We start from the raw sequence: 24,645 nt of genomic DNA on the forward strand, positions 1-24,645 counted from the left end.
TTAGATATTTGTGATTGTGTCATAACAGTTTCTCGATTATTGTGTGGTTTACGTAGCCAACTAGAGACTGATCCAATCGATAGATAACGCATAAAACTATGAGAAGTTGATGATAGATTAATGGTTGGAAAACCAGTATTTAAGTAATGAGTTACAAGACTTCAAAAATTACGAGAAATAGGCAGATATGTAGATTTTCTTCAATATTTTTCAATAAGCAGCATAACTAATATTAATGTAATTTATTGGCTATTTTAAAGGTAAACAATACTCGAAATTTTTATGACACTCATACAGTAGAGATAATATTTCTTTTTTAAACATACAATTACAGATACACAATCATACGATGACCTCTTTTTTTCCTTTTCTATTCATAACTACAACCATATCACTTCAGTCTTGTGCATCATTTTAGCATCACGACCTCCAGCCATAGATAAATGACTCAAGTGTCAGTTTCCGTTCGTTGCACACGCTTTCATACTGCACTTCCATACTCTAATACTACAAGAATCAGCGCATTTGTACTAGTGGAAGTACAAAACAAACTGAACTCGTTAGATGTTTTAACTGTCTTCGCTTGTTCGGTTTGTTGTTACTTCCACTGTTTTTAGAGCTTTGGGATAATCCTGATCCCATATCCGAGGTAGTCCGATTTCCGATCCACAGGTGTTAGTACTATCTTTATCACAAGATATCCAGCGAGGCATTTTGGAAATCTGACTATAGATGAATGGACCAGGGCTTTTAGTTTTTCTGGTCTGTAAATGAAAAACAAAATGTAAACTAACAAAGCTTCAAACGAGCATCTATATTAAATACCTGATTATGAGCAACGAGTTTGTAGTCTCGAGCTAGATAACTCTCTGCAACACCATGGGCTAGTAGATGATTCAGGGCTGAAAATTGGTTTTCGTTTGGTTTGTTGCGCATATAATCTCCCATGAAGCATACGGATAGTGTTTGGTTGGCGTACGCGTTTGCAATACTCCATCCTCGCCCGACGTAGATGTAACCGTCTCCTCCGAGCTGAATTAAAATTGCAAATATGTTCAAATGGGAATTCTTCCGATTATAGCAAATTACTCACGTAAAAATTGTTAGGGATGTCCGGAAGACTTTGTTCGGCAATGGCCGCATCCTGGATGGTTCGCATTTTGATGGAGCATTTGTACATGTTCAAACATGGACTTGATTGAACCCCAATATGGGTGATGAGTACGTATGGTATGGGCGAATGTAGGGGGTAAGGACCACGGGCCGCTTCCTGGGCGCCCCAATTATGACGATCGATGACTAGATGACCATTGCCAAGGTTCGGAACTGCAACGATCAGTCTGGTATGATTAAAGGGTATAGAAAAATTTAAATTTTCAGCTGGTACACTGCGTAAATAAGAACACTGTATACTAACTAGTTCCCGATGCATAGTTGTTCCCAAAAAGGATTTCCGGTTGACTAGAAATGTTGCCGCTGCTCTGCGCTTGGTGAATGATAAAGTATAAAGCGGTGGAGAAGGCAATGATTGTGAGCAGAATCAGGGCTCCGTAGAGGAAGTATCGTTCCTGTCGAAGTACGGATGATTCCTCCGGAGAGGCAAGTCCTCGGTTCTGATTGTTGCGGCCCGCTGGAATAAAGTAGAAGAAACTTTAATTTGATTTGAAGACTTACTCGGTATCAAAAATACCAAAATTTACCAATTAATCTAATGAACGATACTGAGAATAAAAAACTATCTGCAATTGATGGTAACCGTTATTATACGGATGATTTCACGATTATTTTAATACAATTTCTATCGAGTTATACAATACAGATCCGAAACTACGTTCACATTATTTCATCACAGCTTTTGAAATGAATTCATTTAATAAAATTATTCAAACGCAGCGAAAACTGTTTGGTGTTGCAACCGTTTGATGTGAATTAAAAATGCATTCCATCAGATTTGATGCTGACGATAGTTTCAAACCCCTTCAGCTTATTGCCAGACAGAGACAATTACAAAACATGTTTCCTACATTGAGTTTATTTCATAAGATTTCGAAAAAGACATTGCGAAGAAAAAATCAAGTTTTCAACAAAACTCAAAACTATACAAATCTCGTACTCATGTACTATACATTGTTAACATTACCTCACCAAATTTTCCATTTATTATGGGTAAATTTACCTAATAGTATCTGGTAATAACAAATTCATTTTCAAAATAATAAATTTATATAAGAAATTTGACAATCATTTTGTTAAATTTTCATGTCATCAATTTTTGCATTAGTTTTAGGGAAGAGCCCGCTGGAGTTCTCCAGCAGGCATAAACATCTTTATCTTTTACATCAATAGTTATCAATCGCCCTAATGATACATTTCAACGCTTCTTTCTACAATTAACCCAGAGATGCAAAATTTATAGAGTATTGTGTTACATCACAGAATTATTTAAAAAAAATGGTCGCAGTTTCTTTTTCACAGATTTTTGGCGTTTAGGCAACATAAATGGTAAAACGATTCTTTTGATTGAAACACACATATTTTAAATTCAACCCTTAAAGGCGCAAATTAATCTGTTTCAAATTTTGTAATTTTTTTTATTTCGATTATAGAGGTTTTAATCTTATCTTTGCCTGTTTTTGTAAAAATTGTCTTATAACTTCAATACATTGCTGTGATAATTTTGAGATGATTTTCGTAATGTTGTTTTAAAAACCCCAATACTTAATACCAGCATTATGATATTATGCTATAGTGCCTATAAAAGCATCAGAGTCGCATATGATTTTTTGTCGAAAATTAGTTATTTGTGAGATTACAATGGATGTCAGTTCAGCAACGAATTGAATATAACACACTTGTTTTCATGTTCAGAGTAATAAATGGAATGACGCCGCAGTACCTGTGCAGCACTATTGTCTCCGGAAGAGATGTACACCGCAATGAAACTAGAAAAGCCGGCAATCTTAGATAGTTGAGCGCTGATAAATCTTGTACGCGGAACTCCTTATTCTATAAAGGCTACAATTTGTCCAACGCATTATTAGAATACGCCAAGCGGACTAATAACCTAAGAGAATTTAAGCAGGTATGCAAGATATTTGTGAAGCAGAGGCCTTTGGATTTATAAGAAAGAACGATGGGCATACACGGAAGTGAAGTAAGATTGAAGGAATCTCTTATGAGTGAAAACTATTATCGAAAGATATCTACTCGTAAACCTTCCACGCTACAAAAGATTCGTATGGGTGTGAGGTGGGCCATCCCAGAAATCTCAAAACATGATTGTCCCATCCATAAGGCTAAATCTTGAACGGCGTTTTTTCTCGGCTTGCTGTTTTTCAATATGGCGTTTTTTCTCGGCTTGCTGTTTTTCAATATCGCTTATGCTTTAATGGGCAGTATATTTCCCCCTACGGAGAAAAGTTTGGGTGAAAAACAATTTCGCTCTACTACTGAAAAGTAGTAGAAAACTGGGTAAAACCACATTTGTGTGTAAAGGGCACAAAACATATAACTAAATAAGTTGTGGAATTTGCGTTTCGACTTTATATCATCAGAATCCGACACTAATTTGGTGGCAGGACTAAGCTAGTACCGGATTGACGCTATCTCCACAAAACGGAGATACTACTTGTATTCTTGAACAAACCCCTAGTTTAGTGTGGTGTCCCGCAAGGAAGGAGTTCATTTTAAGCTGCTGAGAATTAGTGAAAGCGAAACTAAGTCAAACCAAATGTTTCGATTCCAATGGTTTTTATCACCTAAAAATTAACTTTTTTTTCTTTCGGGACATCACGCTTGACTAGGGGTTTGCTCAGGAACACAAATAGTTTCTCCGTTTTTTGGAGCTAGCGTTAATTCGGCGCAAGCTTAGTCCTGTCACTAAGATAGTGTCGGATTCTGATGAGACGACGTCGAAGTTATCATTAAGTTATAATTAATTCTTACACTTAAGCTACCTTGACAAAGAATTAACAAACAATCGCTTCGTAACACTACGAGATAAGTTAATGTCAACGATATCAGAACAACTATTGATTTGACGATACATCGAGAGGCAACCACTCATGTAACCATAAGCATTAAGTCATGCACAACATTGGCTATACATTTGCACTAAAATTTCATAAAAACCCTATTTTAGCATTTAAAATGCAACGAAGCTCTACGTTAGCATTGCCAATGCAAAAAGTCACATCCGACATATAACATTATCGGTAGCTCTATATATATATATAAAGCTGATATAACGCATACATGCTTCAAGGATCTTTAAACCACGTATGCAACGAGCAGGCATGGCGCAGTTGGTGAATCGATTGCCTTGTATGCAGCTCACCTGGGTTCGAATCCCAACCCCGCACAAAGGGTTAGAGATTTTTCTAACCCGAAGAGGCGAATGACCTCAAGGTTAAAACCTCTATAATCGAAATAAAAAAGACCACGTATGCTTTATATATGCTTAAAGTGCCATCATAGAGCTAATATTATGCTGATGTAATGCGTTTCGCATCACCTCTTGAGAATTATATTCAACATATTTCATTGTATTCAAGCTTATAGCCTAGGCAGCAAAAGAAGGACAGGAAATTTTTGCAAAAGAAGTTAATGGCTATAGGTTAAAATATTCATCACATATAATTAGAAGAGAGTGAATTACAGTTCTAAGCACTATTTTAATTTGCCTCCTTTTTGTTCATTATACCGAAAAGGAAAAAAAACGCTACAAAAACATTGCGGATAATGGCAGCCCATAAACGCTTTTTAATAGCGTGAGTAGTACCGATAATATGCTCTCAAATGTAACAGTTTTACATTGAAGCTGTATAGTGGCATTACTAATGCAGAAAACGGGTTGTCAATCTCTGCACAGTAATGGCACAATATTTCACCTTTTCTCGCATTATATTAGCATTATATCATAATATAGGGCTTAAAGGCTCTATAAGGCTGTGCTATATGCCGATCTAAAGCAGATATTAGGCTACGTTATAATACTTATTGGTTGTTTGGGAACTAATATATGTATTTGAATTTGTATTTGTATTTGTTTTATTTTTCAACTGACTGACAATGTCTTATTGAAATTACTTAAAACTAATTAACATTCAAATTGCACAAACAATATTACATAAGACTAACATTTAACACACTAACATTACGTTACGCATAATAACACAAAGCAAAAAAAATTATCTGCGGAATTTGTTGGTCAGCCAAAGGTTTCGCATGTTGCCGTGGAATCCAAGGAACTCCGGAATGATTACTTCGGAATTCTCGATATCGTATGCCATGGGGCCAAGTCCCCTGCGATAAAGCTTTTTCCTTTAGTGTTACATCCATTTCCACTTTGAATGACACAAAGTCAAGGGTCGCTGTGTCCTGCCAAGCGGGTACAAGCTTTTTCACAGATATTGGCGTATCAGTATTCAGGCATGTAGTTGCAAGATCGGCTATTTGCTCTTCGGTTACGCCACTCCCAATATTGGACAAGAATAGCTTGAAGTTGTTGCCAAAACCAGTGTTTCAAAAATCACTCCAATCAGCATGCGTTGAAAAAACCATAGTTTGATAAATCATAAAAATCCATGATTTCATCACTCATGGTTTTTTTGGCTCCTGAGGAGTGAAAACCGCCAAGGAGTGAAAACAGGTTACTAGATTATAATTGCATCATACAGTTTAAAAGCCCGAGCTCAATTTAATTTTTCAATTTTCATTTAATCAAGCACAAAAGCAAAACAGATCCTTGGTACAGTTCATGGCGAAAGCTTCTTTTCGATAGACCTCGAAGGTCAGCATTCAATTGTTAGCGTACTAGTCTAGCCTCGGGCCATTTCAGTAATAAATATTACACCTGCTTTGCAACCTTCCACTATGCATTTGAACTTTTGGATTTCATCACTTCAGCCGAAACATTTTTACACCGGATTAAATTGAAAACAAATGACTTGTTTCAATATACACAGGGTGCGCCATCTGGATGTATCCTATTTCAACATTGAACAACTCCGCCACTTTCCAGCCGATTTTGACAGATAAACACATGTCTGAAACATCATTTAGTGCCATTTTAGCTATAAGTCGTTTTACACCAAAAGAACGCACTGAAATCGTAGCGCTTTACATTGAAAACGATCGTTCAATAGTGAAAACTGTGCGTGCTTACCGTAAAAAATATGGCAGGCTCACTTCACCCTTTCCGGCGGAATAAATAAACAAAATTGTCGAATTCGGGGGACACAGAACCCGCTCGTTTTACATCAAACACCACTTCACGACCAGAAAGTAACTGTTTGGGCCGGAGTGTGCTCCAAAACAATTGCTGCGATTAAGCCCGACATGCTGTCCAATGGCATGCAAAATGCCCGCAAAAGATCTGCTTTTTGTGTATAAAATGGTGGTACGATAACTGGTCATTTAATGCTCATTTTATGGTCATTTGGTCATTTAATCGACGTTGTATTCTAAACCTGGTTTATAATAAATTGCAAAAAATGTACTTGTTTAGTACATTTTTGCAATTTGTTTTTTTTTTGAAAACGGCTAAAAATGGCGGAGTTGTTCAATGTTCAAAAAGGATACATCCAGCTGGCGCATCCTGTACCTTCTGCTGGCATAATTGAGAAATTATACATACAAATTTTGAAGACCTGTTAGCAAAGTTTGAAATTAAATTAGGTCTATAAGCGGCGACAGAACAAGAATCACAAACCGGAGGGGACAGGAGGAGCCAAAACCAGGAGTGAAAACCTAAGAGTCAAAACCTACTTGGATTGCTTTGATTTTTTTACTCACTCCCAGAAACGTGCATAACAATGATTGGTTTCCACCGCTCCTTTGGAAACAGGCTCCTTGGTGTGAAATGTGTGGTTTATTTGAAACACTGGCCAAAACTGGAAACGTTAGACTGCGGAATTTCTGTTCTCGTCGACGAAAGAGGATCAACTATTTCATGCGCAGCATTCGCAACATGATTAGACGGTTGGTGAAATCAATTAAACTGCTCACAGATGCATTCAGCTGATCGATGCTGGTCCTCAAGTTTTCAATCTCTTCATCGTGCTTCTTTTCGCGAAGTGCGTGCACGGCGACGAGAGAACTAGTTACACTGCGAAATCTAGCATTTTCTAATACATCAACGCACCTGTCGCACATCCAGAAAATGTTCGAATTTCTGCATGCTGACAGCTCATCAGCAGATAGTCCAGTGCACCGCTCATGGAATACACGCCATCCATCGCAAAAACCATCACAAATCACCACTTCTGCCTTTTCAACGGCATGGTTACACTTTCCGCATGCCATGCCGCTGTTTCGAGGGTTTCGTGATAGCAAATAACGGAAATATATTACCAGGATGCTTTAGTACAGTTCTGTATAAACATAAACGTTTCGCGAGATCTAATTCCGAGATAAATACGCGTTTTTAACGGAGTAGCGAAAAACACGGCTGGTCGACGGCACAAACAAAACAACACTCCTGTATGTAAAAGACGGTGGGGAGTTGTGAACCATGGGCAGTTGTGAACACCGTCAATTCCGCTAAGCTATAGATGATAAAAATGTGGTAACTACTGTTAAATGTTTTTACTGTCATGACGACACTTTCACATTAGCAAATGTTGCATTAACTCATGTTCTTCATGTTCAGGTAACTAGCGACTAAATATACCAAACAAAAAGTTTTTTTGCTAAATTTTATAATAATCTGGTATGGGGAGTCCCTTTATATAGCTTTTATTTATTTTATTAACAGATTAAGGCCGAAGTGGCCTGTGCCGTATACAAAAGATTCCTCCATTCCACTCGGTCCATGGCTGCGCGTCGCCAGCCACGCAGTCTGTGAAGGGTTCGCAAATCGTCTTCCACCTGGTCGATCCATCGTGCTTGCTGCGCGCCACGTTTTCTTGCACCGGTCGGATTGCAATTGAGAACCGTTTTCACCGGGCTATTGTCCGACATTCTGGCTACGTGCCCGGCCCACCGTAGTCGTCCGATTTTCGCGGTATGACAGATGGGCGGCTCCCCCAACAGCTGATGCAACTCATGGTTCATTCGCCGTCTCCATGTGCCGTCTTCCATCTGCACTCCACCGTAGATGGTACGCAGCACTTTCCGTTCGAAGACACCAAGTGCGCGTTGGTCCTCCACGAGCATGGTCCAGGTCTCGTGCCCGTAGAGAACTACCGGTCTAATCAGCGTCTTGTAGATCGTCAACTTCGTACGACGGCGAACTTTGTTCGACCGAAGTGTCTTGCGGAGGCCAAAGTAAGTACGATTTCCTGCCACGATGCGTCTACGAATCTCTCTGCTGGTATCATTGTCGGCGGTCACCAGTGAGCCCAAGTACACGAACTCTTCAACCACCTCGATTTCGTCGCCACCGATGCAAACTCGAAGCGGGCGGTTCTCATTCTCTTCTCGTGAACCTCTTCCTATCATGTACTTTGTCTTCGACATGTTGATGGCAAGTCCGACGCGCTTGGCTTCTCTTTTCAGTCTGATGTAGGCTTCCTCCATCTTCTCAAAGTTTCGTGCAATAATATCAACGTGATCGGCGAAGCCAAGTAGCTGAACGGACTTTGTGAAAATCGTACCACTCGTGTCGATCCCTGCTCTTCTTATTACACCTTCGAGCGCGATGTTGAATAACAGACACGAGAGACCATCACCTTGCCGTAACCCTCTGCGTGATTCGAAGGGACTCGAGAGCGTCCCTGAGACACGTACTACGCACATCACCCGATCCATCGTCGCCTTCACTAATCGCGTCAGTTTGTCCGGGAATCCGTACTCGTGCATAATCTGCCATAGCTGATCTCGATCGATAGTGTCGTATGCGGCTTTGAAGTCGATGAACAAATGATGGGTGGGCACATTGTACTTGCGGCATTTCTGCAGTACTTCACGAAGAGCGAACACCTGGTCCGTGGTAGATCGTTCGCTCATGAAACCCGCCTGGTACTGCCCCACGAACTCTCTTGCAATTGGTGATAGTCGACGGCATAGTATTTGGGAGAGTACCTTGTAGGCGGCGTTCAGCAGGGTGATTGCTCGGTAATTACAGCAATCCAGCTTGTCGCCCTTTTTGTAGATAGGACACACGACACCTTCCATCCACTCCTCCGGTGAAATCTCCTCCTCCCAAAACCTTGGTAATCACCCTTTATATAACTGATTTCAAAGTAAATTAATGCAAAACATTCCGTTGGTAATTGGATTTCATCGACAAAAAAAATTGGATGCACCTTTAGTGTGTCGAAGGAGATACGTATTTTTCGAAGATATGTAAAGTGGGGAGTTGTGAACCACCATTAGTGGGGAGTTGTGAACCGTACATTTCAGTGGGTTATAGTATTTTTTAAATAGAACAATATCAGGGATGAATCATACATATTATGATATAAAAATGTTCAATTTTATGCGAAGAACAGGATTGTGCAACAATTTTGATTTCCACGTTCCACAACCGCGAATTCAGGTGGCTTGGTGCGAATCACGTTATCACCAGCAGCGTCTCGGTGGTCGTTCATTTCTATCTCGTACACGTTCATGTCATGTCTATAGGTTGCTGCCATCTTGTTCGCGAAAATCCAATTTCATCCTTGTTTCTTGCTCTTATGGGGTCCAGTGTGAAGTATCACAATAATGGTGCTGGCTGTGGATTTTGAGGTCTTGGCACAGCTTTAACCCTTGTCAACATTGCCTGAACAGCTCCCACAAATTTGGGAATTGTTTGTGGTTCAGATAATGGTATTATGGTTTGAGGATGTGCAAAGAATTCTCTGCGTAATGCGTACTACCCAAGTAGGAACTTGCAACAAGTAACGGCAGCGAGTAGTTGCATAACCATAAAATTTTGCTCGTTGACAAAGGGTGTTTCAAGGGTATCAGTTTGTACTGCAGGGTCAGGTAGAAGGGAATGACCACTCGCAATCTCACCACCAAAACACTATTTGAAATACCGGGAAGTAGTTCCTATATGTGTCCTTTGTAATGCATTCCACTTTATCCGAATGTGACATGCTTCTTTTAATAGACTTTATGTACACAGAATATCATATCGGACTGGCTGACTAATTAGATCTCCTCGTACCTTGCGAACCGTAGCGCCTCGGTGCGACTTGGAGCTACACTTTCGGATCCTTTCCACATTACATCGGGTGTTTCACAAGGAAGTCATCTTGGACCTCTTCTTTTTGTACTTTTCGTGAACGACCTCTGCAGTAAATTGTCATCGACCAAAGTCATGTATGCAGATGATTTGAAAATGTACCGTGTTATAAAAACTATGGTTGACTGTTGTGCTTTGCAAATGGACCTCAAAAGGGTTATGGATTGGTGTGACAGAAGCGGCATGAGTCTGAACATTCAGAAATGCAGCATCACTTTCGCACGAGTACAGTCGCCCATTGTTTTCGAATACTTGATGTGTTCTGCTCCTGTAGAACGAGTCGCATCCGGCAAGGATCGAGGTATCACTCTCGACTTACAGTTCACCGCACATGTTCGTTCTGTCACAGCTAAATCCTACGCTGTACTTGGACTCATCAAGCGCAACACCCGCGATTTCGCTGATGTTTACTGTATAAAATCGCTATATATCGCACTGGTATGCAGTATTCTGGAATATGGAGTTAACGTTTGGGTCCCGTATCACACCGTCCACATTAATCGTCATGAACGGGTACAGAAGAACTTCATCAGGTTCGCCCTTCGTCGGCTGCCCTGGCAAAATCGTTTACAACTACCTCCATACGAAGATCGCTGCGCTCTCATCAATCGCCCTTCGCTGCGAAATAGGCGAATCATTCTGCAACGACTCTTCATCTTCGAATTGCTTACAGACAACATGCGCTCTTAGCAAAGCTTAACTTCAACGTTCCAGGAAGATCTTTCCGGAGAAATGATTTTTTTCCGGCGCTCAACACATCGTACGCTATACGGCCAGAATAATCCATTGTATGTTTGCTACCAGAGTAAAGAGTCTTTCAAATTAAAAATAGTTAGTTTATAGTTAGATTATAATTTTTTAGCCTGTGCGATGTAATCTTATTTATCGAAGACAATACACAATCAATCAATCAATCAATCAATCAATCAATCAATCTTTTAATAGACACGCTGCAAGTGAGTGCTGCTAGATTTTGTAGCCGAACATTAATTTTCTCATCGTTCAGACTGCCTGATATGCTAGAACTAGATAACGGTGACTTGCGTAAACCTAACCTCCATTTTCACCTTCAGCAAATGTTTTACATCCAGAATATTCGGTCTTATGCGAAAAGGCTTGAAGTTGGCCAGAGCAGAAAGCACACTGAGTATCGTGACTGTGTTGGTTCGAAATAGCGATCTTCTTCAACATTGTTTCATTAATTTGTTCAAACCAAACGAGATACAAATTTGTTAGGAGCCACCAAAAAAATATTTAAAAAAAAATTTATTCTTGAAAAATTCGAGTAGAAACTTTAGCACTCCCCTTCCCTCTCTTCGGCTACGTGCCTGCACCGAGATCAATGTTGTATTCGAGCTATTTTGGTTAATTCTTAACTGTTGATCTCAATTGTAGGGTGGATGTACCAATAGTAACATACTTAAGGAAAACTTTTGCTAAAAAATCTATGAATAGACCTATGGGCAATGTTAATACATTAAACGAAAGCTTTTAATCCCTACTTCATAGGAAAAATATAATTCTGGTTTAATAACCAATGTATGTATTCAAAAACGCTTGTACCACTATAGGAACACATGTACCAATAGTGGTGCAATCGCCAATTTCGGTTCCTATTGTTGCAAATCCCATCGATTTCTTATGGGACTTGCAACTATAGGTACACTATATCAGCTATTGTTGCAAATCCCATCGATTTCTTATGGGACTTGCAACTATAGGTACACTATATCAGCTATAGGTGCAAGGGAGCTCAAAATTCAAAGAAAATCATTTTTTCAACAGTTATTTGAGCAAATTTCAAGGATAACAGTTTTATTGTCGCATAATTTCAGTGCGATGAATCGATCAAAAAATATTTGTTGATGGTGGGTACCTTAGTTAGGCGTGTAACCCACTACTGCAACTATTGGTACACCTCAACTATAGGAGCACTCACCCTATGTCCAATGCACGTATTTTTGAAATCTTCCCACTGTCTTTCCTTACGATTATTGTTAATTTTACATTCTAGTCTAAAGATAACAAGATAATTTACACACATCTTGCAGTTGTGCCTGTCGTCGCTGAAGATGCTGGAAAGGCAGTATTCCTATCAGCACTAGCTCTGGACGGTGAGCAATCACCCGAATTCGACGAAGATGACGAAGACTTGGACACTCGGCGATGGCAGTATTTACGTTTGCGCTGTATATATAGATGAGGCCGATCTTTGTTGTGAATTTTCAGCAACAATTTCATGATTCACTTTTTTCTGCCTCTCAGTTCACGGTTTCCAGTGGACGTGATGTTGAGCTGGAATCATTTTCAACTGAGCGTTTGCTTGGAAAGAGTTTTTACTATTATGGATCAGCCGCTTATAGAACTACGATTCAAATTAGATTAGGACACTTTCACTTTGATACACATACACACTACACTAGAATCATTTATTTTACTTGAAACACACTCGACTCGCATTTCTTTGCTCCTGGTCGTCTCACTAAGGTCGTGTATTACGTTTTTGGAGTTTTTAATGACGGATACCGCACCACATCGTCGAACCGCCAGCGGACAAGTGAAGCTCCGTCGACTGTTTGTTTAGATAATCCGATGCGATGCGCTGCTATACTATGCATAATCGCGTTAGTATTTGAAGGTTCTGATGCGTGTGGATGGACACCGGCGTGTACATTCCAAGGCGGCAGTGGTGTGGTGTGATGTGCAAAACAGAACGGATGCATTTACTGGAACATGAAAAATTTAAACCTCACCGCATGAGTCGTTCGCTCGCTATTTGTTATATAGATAGCCTGTTTGCTTTGGAGAGAGTAAATAATACAGGGTTGTAGCAACAAGGGTCAGATTGAAACGTAAAGTATGTCAGTCATATTAGAATTAATAAGAATCAAGAAAATTGACAATAACAACAATTTGTTTAACAGAATCCGTTGCGATTTTAACAATTCTATTTCAAAAATAGCATTTTTAGCTCGGCTCAAATATAATTTCAAGCTCCATTAAACCAATAATATGACTAACATTATACTCGTTCAGATTTTAATCAGGCTCAATTATCTGTTTCTGGTTTGAATATCGTTGCATATTCATCCGTAATTGAGCTCGTATAATTCTTATAAAATTGAGGAGACGATCTGCATGATAATTCAGTAGTTTCCCATTCAATATAAAATCCCAATTTTATAGATTCATGTGTTATGTAAGTGGGTTAACCTACCATATTAGTATGGCTGGTAATATCCAATTTCGTTTTTAGAAATGAATATTGATTGCTGAACCTGGGGTGATTAGCGTTTGTAAACTTTATGTACACAGCATATCATAAACATTTTCATTAAATATCACAACAATTATATTGCGTTTCAGTTTATAAAATTTGCTTAATCGGTCTAGTGGAACAAATTGATAGACTTATTATATCCATTTTTAATCTAACGCCAATTACACTGGTGTTCATAGTGGTAATGTCAGAAACGAAAATCCCAATATACAATTCAGCCCTTTTGGTGTTCGACATCTTCAATGCATGACAACCAATACACAATGAATAGCGGACGACACTTCTATCGGGCGGTATATATAATTTGTTATTCGTTTTCCGTCTGGACGTTCGTGGCCATCGTCGTGGTCGTCACGCGTCATGCCGGTATAAATGGGACTTTCGCACATGCAGCTCAGTGCTTGCTGATTTTTCGCTTTGTTATCATACGAGCGATGTTTCGCGGCGTGCCAAGTAATTCGTAAATAACAATATAACCGACCTTTACTTCTACAAAGTGTTTAACATTTGTATTCTGTCGTTGGATGGCTACTTTTATTTGAATCGGCAACTGACCAGTCACAGGCTGTAACTAATATTATTTACATTTGGCGCCATGTTGTATTTTGTTTCAGCAGCCTTCAACAAAAGTTGACAAGACAGGAATAAAGAATGAGAACGAATTGGCTCATGTGGCAAGTTCCTCTAATAATTCGAAGACGTGAAAGGCTAATCGCAAGAATTATGAAAAGTTTGTTTTGGAATACCATCGAAGCAACAACAAGTTAGACTTGAGAGAGCGAAGAACTTTCTTTCTGTAAATTTACATAATCAGAAAATTTAGCTAAGTAAACGTAAACAAATTCAACTCGCACCTCACAAAGATTCGTAATTATCCCATAGCAAACCTAGAAATGACTCGGGGCAGTTAACTTCACGGTTTCGAGACCGCCTGATATTTACCGTCAGAGATAAATTGAATGTCAGGGGGTGGGCGTAGCGTAGTTGGTAAATCGATTGCCTTGTACGCAGCGCACCTGGGTTCGAGTCCCGACCCCGCACATAGGGTTAGAAATTTTTCACAAGATATTTTTCTAACCCGAAGAGGCGAATGACCTTATGGTTAAAACCTCTATAATCGAAATAAAAAAATTGAATGTCGCTGCAAAATACAAACTGTGCTTCGAAATCGTTCAGAATTTTTTGGTATGACAAGCAGGTCAAGAATGTTCTATTTGTGACTGGTATATTAATGTTCTACTTGTGACCGGTATATTAATGCTCATCAAAATATGTTTTGAAACAAATAAAGATTGAACCGCTCTTTTCTTTTGAAGGTTTTATGACGCACGGAGTGCAGACAGCTTGTACTATTTGGTGCTTTTCCCCACCGCGGCGGCCCAAAAATATCGAAGCCCCGGGCCCAGTATGCCCATGCGTAAAAACGGTACTGATTAATATACAGTTTTATTGAATTTACATAAGGATTCCTAAAGCACCCAGTTAAGTTCAGCTGGAAAATGAGTCGGAATGGTGACTGGTGCTAACCCGTATTCCGGCTCCAGTGACATAACCTATTCTAGTTAGAATCAGTAGTCTAGAACCACGCATTCACGAACGCACGCATATTCGATAGTAATGATTTTGAGTATTGCAGGAATACACGACAACGAACATCCGCGATTATTACCTTTATTTCATGAAGCTCGAACAATTTTAAAAAATGGCGAAAATTAAAGCAAGTTGAAACTAAATTCTAATATTCGCCCCTGGCGACATTCCATATTCGTCGCTGTTGTGCTATCTTATGACAAGCGCCATTTAGCACATTTCGAGAAAAACGATTTTTAATGGTTTAGATTGAACATCTTGAAACTTATAAATGGTATTAACAACTCAATGAAAACAATTGATGTTTCTATCTACTCTGGATTAATCTCTCAACTACTACGAAGATCGGTTGACTATGTTGCGGTTTTTTACTAAAAATGTAAACAAATGTCGCGCTCACACGTGTCATAGCACAGTAGGACGAGCCCGGACTTAAGTCCATATGGTCGACGTTTAGTCAGACCGGACTAAGTCACAATATATTGATTTCATGAAAAACGAGTTTAAAATTTGAATCGTAGCATCCTTTACGATATAATTGAAAATTAATTTTTGTCATAATTCTTGTTTATTGTTATATATTTCCAATCTGGCAAGAGTCTAATGTAGCTAAAGAAATTCTTTATCAAGTGCTATCATTATCTCATGTTTTGATGTTTTGCGACTTAGTCCGGTGTGACTTATCACCGACCATATATGAAGGTTATGCTATATTCTCACTAGTATTTTTATCGTATCAGCTGAGCCATCAGAGACATTTTCGCGAGATTTTAGGTGATTTGAAAGAAAAATGAATTTTTGACAGCTTTTTGAAGGGCATAACTCAAGTGTTTTTGCCTTATTTGACCGTAGGAACTACATACGGTTATTTTCGTTTTTCAAAGAAACGGCTGGTTTTATGCATTGCATTACTTCACGAAAATTATCCGTGTGATAAAATTACATCGTAAAATCGCCAAAAATAAGTCACTAGTAAGTGTAGTTGGTGTTTAGATAACTGTTTGTCGTGAATTTTTATTGAATTCGAACTTCTAATGCGATAACAACGACGACGCCCGTAAATGCCCGCGATCACACTATACTCATTCGAAAGCTTTTAATTTCTCTTTAAAATGAGTCTATGGTAGTTTTGCGAAAACTTGCGATAAGCAGTCAAAATTTTAAAAAACTGTGAATGGAGACGCATGGTTACTGCTGATATTGAATTTGAATAATCACTTTATAGTAAGAATAATGCCACGAATACATGCACAACTTTCAAATAGCATTGAGAGCATGATCTACAAGGGTTTTAATAGTGATCAAGACTAAGGAACCGAGTGGGAAGTATAGTTTTTTAGATGGTAAAGGTATTAAGAATGTATAAAAATCAGTAAAAAATTTCCAACCATCTGAAATATGTCATAAAGTGTTTCTGTAACTATTTCTAGCTAACTTACGCAATATCTGTCAAATTGAGTGAACACAGTTGAGTTCTTGTCATTTGCTGAGACTATTTTCATCCGAATTTGCATAGCACTGATATAGCTTAAAGGTGTGCGATATTATCCAAATAAAATAAGACCATTTTTAAATGAACGATATACGCGAAAAAAGGGTTTTGGATTTATTTTTGTTTAAGATTTGAAATAAGTAATCAAAGAAACTTAAAACACATCTGCGAAAAAAATCGTTAACCGTCTTGTTGATTAGTGAATGTAATTAAACATTCCACTAAAACGCTCAAAATGTTTGTTTTAAAAATGAAAGAAAATGCAGTTTTCATATCAAGTAACCCACTAATGAAATGAAGGTTCCAAAATTGGTCGAACACATCTTATTTCATCCGTAAAACCAAAATTATAATTTCTGAAGCCCCATAATGATATATCAATCAATTCGTTTCAATATAGAAAATAAATTCTAAAATTAAAAATACTATACTAAATGAATATGTTGCGGCAGAGCGCAATCTATGCACATGCCCCCGTCGTTGTATTATCTGTATGTCCACCTTTTGTTCTAAGTCGTGCCACTGTGCATAGGTGTGTATTGATGACATAATTTGTATGGCGTGTTATAATCGTGCATGGAAAATTTTCCCTAGAAAAAAATCATCAATTATCAACAGGCGAATGAACCTTAGGGTTAAAGCCAATAATAAACAAACAAACAACATCAATTATCAACTTATTCATATGCAATTTGAAGGAAATGAGTTAGAGAATCTAGAAAAAAATAGTTATTTTTGCTTACAGTGTTGCCAAATATGCTATATTTCCAGTTTAAAACTTAAACTGCATTTTTTTCACAATTAGTGTATTTTTGTTTTGATAATGATTATGCCATTGTGTTCAAATAGTTTTACACATAAAAACATCTTATACATCAAGATAGCTTGAGCCAATCCCCAAACACAGTCATTTAAAGCAAAAAATTAAAATTTTCTCAGCACGTTTCTCGTTATATCGCAGGAACCAAGCACAATGTCACAATTCTGAAAACGCCACTTTGTAGAGAATTTTTGGCCAAGTAATGTGGCATATCTAACTCAGTTTACCCCAAAATGGCGTTTGTCATAAGATAGCACAACAGCAATGATATAGCATTATTTTCTTCCTCTGGGTTTCTATCTCCGCCCCGTTCCACAGTGGTCCCATAGTATGGACCATTGATTTTAGTATGTTATGTCTCTGAGGTAGTTTCTTGGAATGAAACGCTCCTTCTTTCGATTACATCGGATTCAGTGGCGGCGCGAGGTTTTTTGGCGCTCGGGGCTAAAACTTAAATTTGCCGCCCCTTTAATTGTAAACATTGTTGAACTGATAGAATATATTCGTAAATCGCTAGAAATTAGATTCGTACAGAAAATATTCATAAAATATACGAATTTTTCGTACATATGTTGAATCGTTAGTAGTTCTATTGAAACACTTTAATTTTTTATTACGAGTTTTTCGTGAAACAGCTTCGTTCGGCGAATAAAATATTGTTCGCTGCTATATACGAATATCTTTATAATATTTACGAGCACCATTCGTCAAACCGTCAACGTCAAAAGAGCTTCCATATGGAGTCATTGTTGCTATACGTCAGATGATTGTTGATCATCACGATGGTCTCGGTCTGACTATTTAGTAGCCGTATCCGTGTCCGCCGGTTTCAGGAAGATTTCCTTAACCTCTTTCGCTTGATCCAGAATCCGGAGCAGTACGGATTCAGTTGAGCCATCGCGAACTGCTCATTGGTTTTGAATGAAGAAGTTTGAGTTTTTCTCTGACGGAGCAATGTCAAAACAATATGCTTTTAAATACGAAAACTTTTCTAACATGAACGAAATGCATTCGTACGACCAAATAAGTCGTTCGTAATATACACAAACATTTATTGAAATAAACGAATCATTTTGTTTCATTCACGAAAAATAATGTCGTTATCAACGATAACATTCGTGCCATGTACATTAAATAAGTAAAAATTACGAAAACTTTCGTTCGTCAAGCAGCCATTTCTTTGTACCATAGTAAAATCGATTTGGCCACGACGATTTTTTTTAAATTAAAAAAATGATGTCAAGCATTGATCCCAAAAGATCGACCGAAAACAATAAGACGCTAATAAATACGAAAACTTTTCTAAGATAAACAAAATGAATTCGTGCGACCAACGAAATCTTTCATCATATACATAAACATTTATTGAAATAAACGAATCATTTCGTTTCATTCACGAAAAATAATGTCGTTATCAACGATAACATTCCTGCAATGTACACTAAATATGTAAAATTTACGAAAACTTTCGTTCTTCAAGCGGCCATTACTTCACACCTCAATCTTTCTGATCCTCAATAGAGGTGAGCAGCTTGAAATAAAATCGATTTTGCCAGATCGATCCTTATAGTTAGTTAAAAAATCGTTGTTGTCAAAAATCGATCCTAAAATATCGATTGAAAAAAATAATATGCTAATGAATACGAAAACTTTCCTAAGATGAACGAAATAAATTCGTGTGAGCAATGAAATCGTTCGAAATATACAAAAACGTTCATTAGAATAAACGAAACATTTCGTTTCATTCACGTTATAATGACGTTATCAACGATAACATTCGTGCAATGTAAACTAAATAAGTAAAATTTACGAAAACTTTCGTTCATCAAGCGGCCATTTCTTCGTACCACAATAGAATCGATTTGGCCACATAGATTTTATTAAATTAAAAAAAAAATCGATGTTGTCAAAGATCGATCCCAAAAGATCGACTGAAAACAATAAGAGGTTAATATATACCTTTGTAAAATAAACGAAATTAATTCGTGCCACCAATGCAAAATATATACAATGAAAAGCGATTGGAAACTTCAACTGTAAGCTTATCCAGGATTTCTACAAGAAATCTGTTTGTTTTTTCGTCCAAATCAAGGGCCGCATCGTCCGCAAGTTCACCTGGCAGTTTACGTATTTTCCTTTTTCTTCTTTCGATAGTTATCCCCATTTCGACACAAAGTTCTTTTGCTTTAATTATCACAGAATCGCAAAGGTTAGCTCTCCATTCATTCAGATGGTCCCGAAATGTTTCCAGTAATGTTAACGACTCATCAAAACTAATCTCCACGGTTTGAAATATCTTTTGCAATTTGTTTATCGTTGGAAGTATATCTGCCCAAAAGTAAAGAAGGACAACAAAATCAAATCTTTCAATAGCCCCAATAACTAACGCCGCATCTTGTCTGGTATTAACTGTTTCAGTTGGTGTATCTCGTAATTTTTCCAGAGCCGAAAGTACTCCATTAAGCTGAGTTGATAAACTGCGCACTGCTTCTGCGTTGGCACTCCATCTCGTATCAGACTGGCGCTTGACCGCGACCTTCACGAATTCTTTCAGAACGTCCCAACGATGAGTGGATTTTGAGAAAAAAGAGTAGATCCGTTCGACTGTTCCAAAAAATGTGATAGACTGTGGATTAACATTTGCCGCATGAACTCCCACTAAATTCAGCGAATGATTATTACATGCGACAAATATTGCTAATCGATTGCAGTGTAAAATTCGCTGCTGAACTCCTGAGTGGACACCAGCCATCGTTGCTTGATTATCATACGATTGACCTCTACAATTATGAATATCAATGCCATCCTTTTCAAGCTTTTCTAAAATCTCTTTTGTCATTGATTCTGCATCTTTAGTTTTCACATTGATGAAGTCAATAAAAGACTCCTTGATCTCCACTGAATTCCGTTTAACTTCTACGTATCATAACTCTCCGAGCTCTCGATCGAAGCAGTTCGTTTTCTGGTGCTGTGCATAAAGTGAACAAGAATAAATTGTCAGTGAAGGTCAACCATTGTTCGAGGCAGTCTTTGTTCGCCGGTGCCCAGGCTGGTGAAGTGAATACCAGAATAGCCGGAATCGCCGCTATATAAGCTAAGTATTTTTTTTTCCTTTCATTTCCCTTTCCCCGATCGATCTCTACTTCTGCCCTTTCCCCTGAATATAAGTTTCATCTCTCGATTACACCACGTGTTATCCTCGTGCCTAAATGGCCGAGGGCGAAGTAACATTGGATGGGAATGATATTCCCATGGATATACCGGATAAACCCGAAATTACTCCCTCCCCTGATTCCCCCAGTCCTCCCCGTATTAAAACATACCCAGCCAGTTCGACTGGACCCTGGGTGGTGTATTTCCGGCCCAACACGAAATCGCCCAATATTCTAGAAATCTCACGGGAGCTGACTGCCAACTACCCGTCCGTGGCTCAGATAACACGTGTTCGAGCTAATAAGATACGCGTTATAGTAAATGACCTCGACCAGGCAAACCAGATTGCTCGCAGCGAGCGTTTTACGAAGCAATTCAAAGTGTATGTGCCTTGTAGAGTTGTGGAGATCGATGGGGTCGTCGCCGAACCGGGTCTAAAGTGCGAAGACCTGTTGAAGTACGGGGTTGGCTGCTTTAAGGACCCTTCACTTCAAAAGGTGAAAATTCTGGAATGCAAGCAATTGTATTCCGCAAAAACTGAAGATGATAAGACAACTTATTCTCCGTCAGACTCGATTCGGGTGACTTTCTCCGGATCTGCTCTTCCCAACTATGTCCTCCTGGATAAGGTTCGCCTACCTGTTCGCCTATTTGTACCGCGGGTAATGAACTGCAGCAATTGCAAGCAACTGGGCCACACAGCCACTTATTGTGGCAATAAAAAACGGTGCGGCAAATGCGAGGGAGAGCATGAGGATGACGCTTGCGGTGGAGAAACTGAGAAGTGTATTTACTGCGGGGGCCCTCCGCATGCTCTTAAGTCATGCCCGGCGTACAAGCAGCGCGGGGATAAAATTAAGCGCTCCCTTAAGGATCGCTCGAGGCACTCTTATGCAGAAATGCTAAAGAATGCTTCGCCATCTGTCCCTTCCGAAAATTCCTTTGCTCTTTTGGCTGGCGTTGAGCAAGAATCTGACGACCCACAAGAGGGAACATCATTGGTTAACCCAGGGGAATCCAGGAAGAGGAGAAATCTAGCCTCCCCTACATTGCCTCGTAAGGGTGCCAAGGTGTCGTCCACTCAGAGTGCGCCAACCGCAATCAATAAATCCAACGGAAGTGATGCACAAAAGCCGAAGCAATTTGCTCCAGGACTTGGAAATATTAATTCTAACAAGGAGTACCCACCACTTCCAGGGACACCAAAAACCCCAAGTGTCCCCTTTTTTCAAACAGATACTCAGTCCAGTAGCGGACTAATGAAATTTTCTGACATAGTGGACTTAATTTTCACAGCTTTCAATGTTACTGATCCTCTTAAAAGCCTTCTGATACGTTTTCTCCCTATAGTGCAAACATTTTTGAAGCAGTTGACTACTAAATGGCCCCTCCTTGCAGCGATCGTATCCTTCGATGGCTAAGTCATCGAACGAGGTCACCGATTCGATCACTGTTCTACAGTGGAACAGCAGAAGTATCTTCCCGAAAATCGATTCCTTTAAATTTTTACTAAATAGTTTAAAATGTGATGCTTTCGCATTATGTGAAACTTGGTTAACTTCCGATATAAATCTCAACTTCCACGACTTTAATATAATTCGTCTGGATCGAGAAAACCCCTATGGAGGAGTACTTTTGGGGATCAAAAAGTGCTATTCTTTCAACCGAATTAACCTCCCTTCGACACCAGGCATTGAAATTGTCGCTTGTCAAGTTTTAATCAAAGGTAAAGACCTTTGCATTGCTTCCATCTACATTCCTCCTAGAGCCTCGGTAGGGCACCGAACGCTTTGTAATATCACGGAATCCTTACCGGCACCGCGGCTAGTTCTGGGAGACTTTAACTCGCACGGTACGGTATGGGGCTGTCTTCATGATGATAATAGATCAACACTAATCCAAGATCTTTGCGATAATTTCAACATGACCATCTTAAACACGGGAGAAATGACGCGGATTCCTACACCACCAGCACGCGCAAGCGCGTTGGATTTATCGCTATGCTCGACATCGCTACAGTTAGATTGCAGGTGGAAGGTGATCCCTGATCCCCACGGTAGCGACCATTTGCCTATCGTGATTTCAATTGCTAACGGTTCAAGACCATCGGAAACAATCAATGTATCGTATGACCTCACACGGAACATTGATTGGAAGAGTTACGCGACCGCGATATCCGTTAAAATCGAATCCACTCAAGAACTTCCTCCGGAGGAAGAGTACAGGTTTTTGGCTGGCTTGATTCTCGACAGTGCGAATCAAGCTCAGACTAAACCAGTACCCAGCGCGAATACCCATGGACGGTCTCCCACCCTGTGGTGGGATAAAGAGTGCTCAGAGCTGTACGCGGAAAAGTCCACTGCATATAAGGCCTTCCGGGAAGACGGGTTACCCGCTAGCTATCTACAGTACGCGTCGTTAGAAAGGCGAATGAAGAGTCTAATGAAAGCCAAAAAACGTAGTTATTGGCGCCGGTTCGTCGACGGGTTAACGAGAGAAACAGCGATGAGCACTCTTTGGGGTACGGCTCGACGTATGCGTAACCGTAATAGTACCAACGAGAACGTGGAATATTCAAACCGTTGGATATTTGCTTTCGCCAAGAAGATCTGTCCGGACTCTGTCCCGGTACAGAAAACGTACCGCGCCGCGTCTCCTCACGATACCGCGAACGAAACACCGTTTTCGATGGTGGAGTTCTCACTTGCTCTCTTATCATGCAACAATAACGCCCCAGGGTTAGACAGAATCAAATTCAACTTGCTGAAGAATCTACCTGACACTGCAAAAAGGCGCTTGTTGAATTTATTTAACAAGTTTCTTGAGGGTAACATTGTCCCTCATGACTGGAGGCAAGTGAAGGTCATCGCCATCCAAAAACCAGGAAAACCAGCCTCCGACCACAACTCATATCGGCCGATTGCAATGCTGTCCTGTATTCGGAAGTTGTTCGAGAAAATGATCTTGTTTCGCCTCGACAATTGGGTTGAAGCAAATGGCTTACTGTCAGATACACAATTTGGCTTCCGCAAAGGCAAAGGGACGAACGATTGCCTTGCGTTGCTTTCTACAGAAATCCAAATGGCCTATGCTAACAAAGAGCAGATGGCATCAGTCTTCTTGGATATTAAGGGGGCTTTTGACTCAGTTTCTATCAACATTCTGTCAGAGAAGCTGCACCAGCATGGTCTTTCGCCAATTTTAAATAACTTTTTGCTAAACCTGTTGTCTGAAAAGCACATGCACTTTTCGCATGGCGATTTAACAACATCGCGATTTAGCTACATGGGTCTTCCCCAGGGCTCATGTCTAAGTCCCCTGCTCTACAATTTCTACGTGAATGACATTGACAATTGTCTTGCCACTTCATGCACGCTAAGGCAACTTGCAGACGACGGGGTGGTCTCTGTTACAGGGCCCAAAGCTGCCGACTTGCAAGGACCATTACAAAATACCTTGGACAATTTGTCTGCTTGGGCTCTTCAGCTGGGTATTGAGTTCTCCACGGAGAAAACTGAGTTGGTTGTTTTTTCTAGGAAGCGTGAGCCGGCGCAACTCCAGCTTCTATTAATGGGTGCAACGATCAACCAGGTTTTCACATTTAAATATCTCGGGGTCTGGTTCGACTCTAAAGGTACCTGGGGATGTCACATTAGGTATCTGAAACAGAAATGCCAACAAAGGATCAATTTTCTCCGAACAATAACTGGAACATGGTGGGGTGCTCACCCAGGAGACCTGATCAGGTTATACCAAACAACGATATTGTCGGTGATGGAGTACGGGTGTTTCTGTTTCCGCTCCGCTGCGAACATACACTTCATCAAACTGGAGAGAATCCAGTATCGTTGCTTGCGCATTGCCTTGGGTTGCATGCACTCGACCCATACGATGAGTCTCGAAGTGCTGGCGGGCGTTCTTCCGCTAAAAAATCGATTTTGGGAACTCTCATATCGATTGCTCATCCGATGCGACATTCTGAACCCGTTGGTAATTCAAAATTTCGAGAGGCTCGTCGAGCTTAATTCTCAAACCCGATTTATGGCCTTGTACTTCGACTACATGGCACAGAGCATTAATCCTTCTTCATATACTCCCAGCCGTGTTCGTTTCCTAGATACTTCTGATTCTACTGT

At 39.7% G+C, this 24,645-nt stretch overlaps 1 protein-coding gene across 2 annotated transcripts in view; it reads right to left on the minus strand.

Moving 5' to 3' along the window:
* Nucleotides 1–227: 227 nt before the first annotated feature.
* The window catches only part of LOC131690173 (peptidoglycan-recognition protein LA), a 35,847-nt gene continuing 11,429 nt past the window's right edge, over nt 228–24,645 (minus strand). The window contains exons 1-5 of one of the 2 annotated variants that reach the window (XM_058975737.1): nt 12,217–12,885; nt 1,418–1,630; nt 1,094–1,326; nt 826–1,032; nt 228–764 (exon numbers count right to left, since the gene is read on the minus strand). In XM_058975737.1, the coding sequence (XP_058831720.1) occupies nt 570–764; nt 826–1,032; nt 1,094–1,326; nt 1,418–1,630; nt 12,217–12,415 (1,047 nt within the window). In that variant the 5' untranslated portion in view covers nt 12,416–12,885 and the 3' untranslated portion in view covers nt 228–569. Of the gene's footprint in view, nt 765–825; nt 1,033–1,093; nt 1,327–1,417; nt 1,631–12,216; nt 12,886–24,645 lie in introns of those variants that run through there. The other variant, XM_058975736.1, reaches the window with a different exon arrangement.

The sequence above is a fragment of the Topomyia yanbarensis genome, chromosome 3 (genome assembly GCF_030247195.1).
Source record: "Topomyia yanbarensis strain Yona2022 chromosome 3, ASM3024719v1, whole genome shotgun sequence".
Lineage (NCBI taxonomy): Eukaryota > Metazoa > Arthropoda > Insecta > Diptera > Culicidae > Topomyia > Topomyia yanbarensis.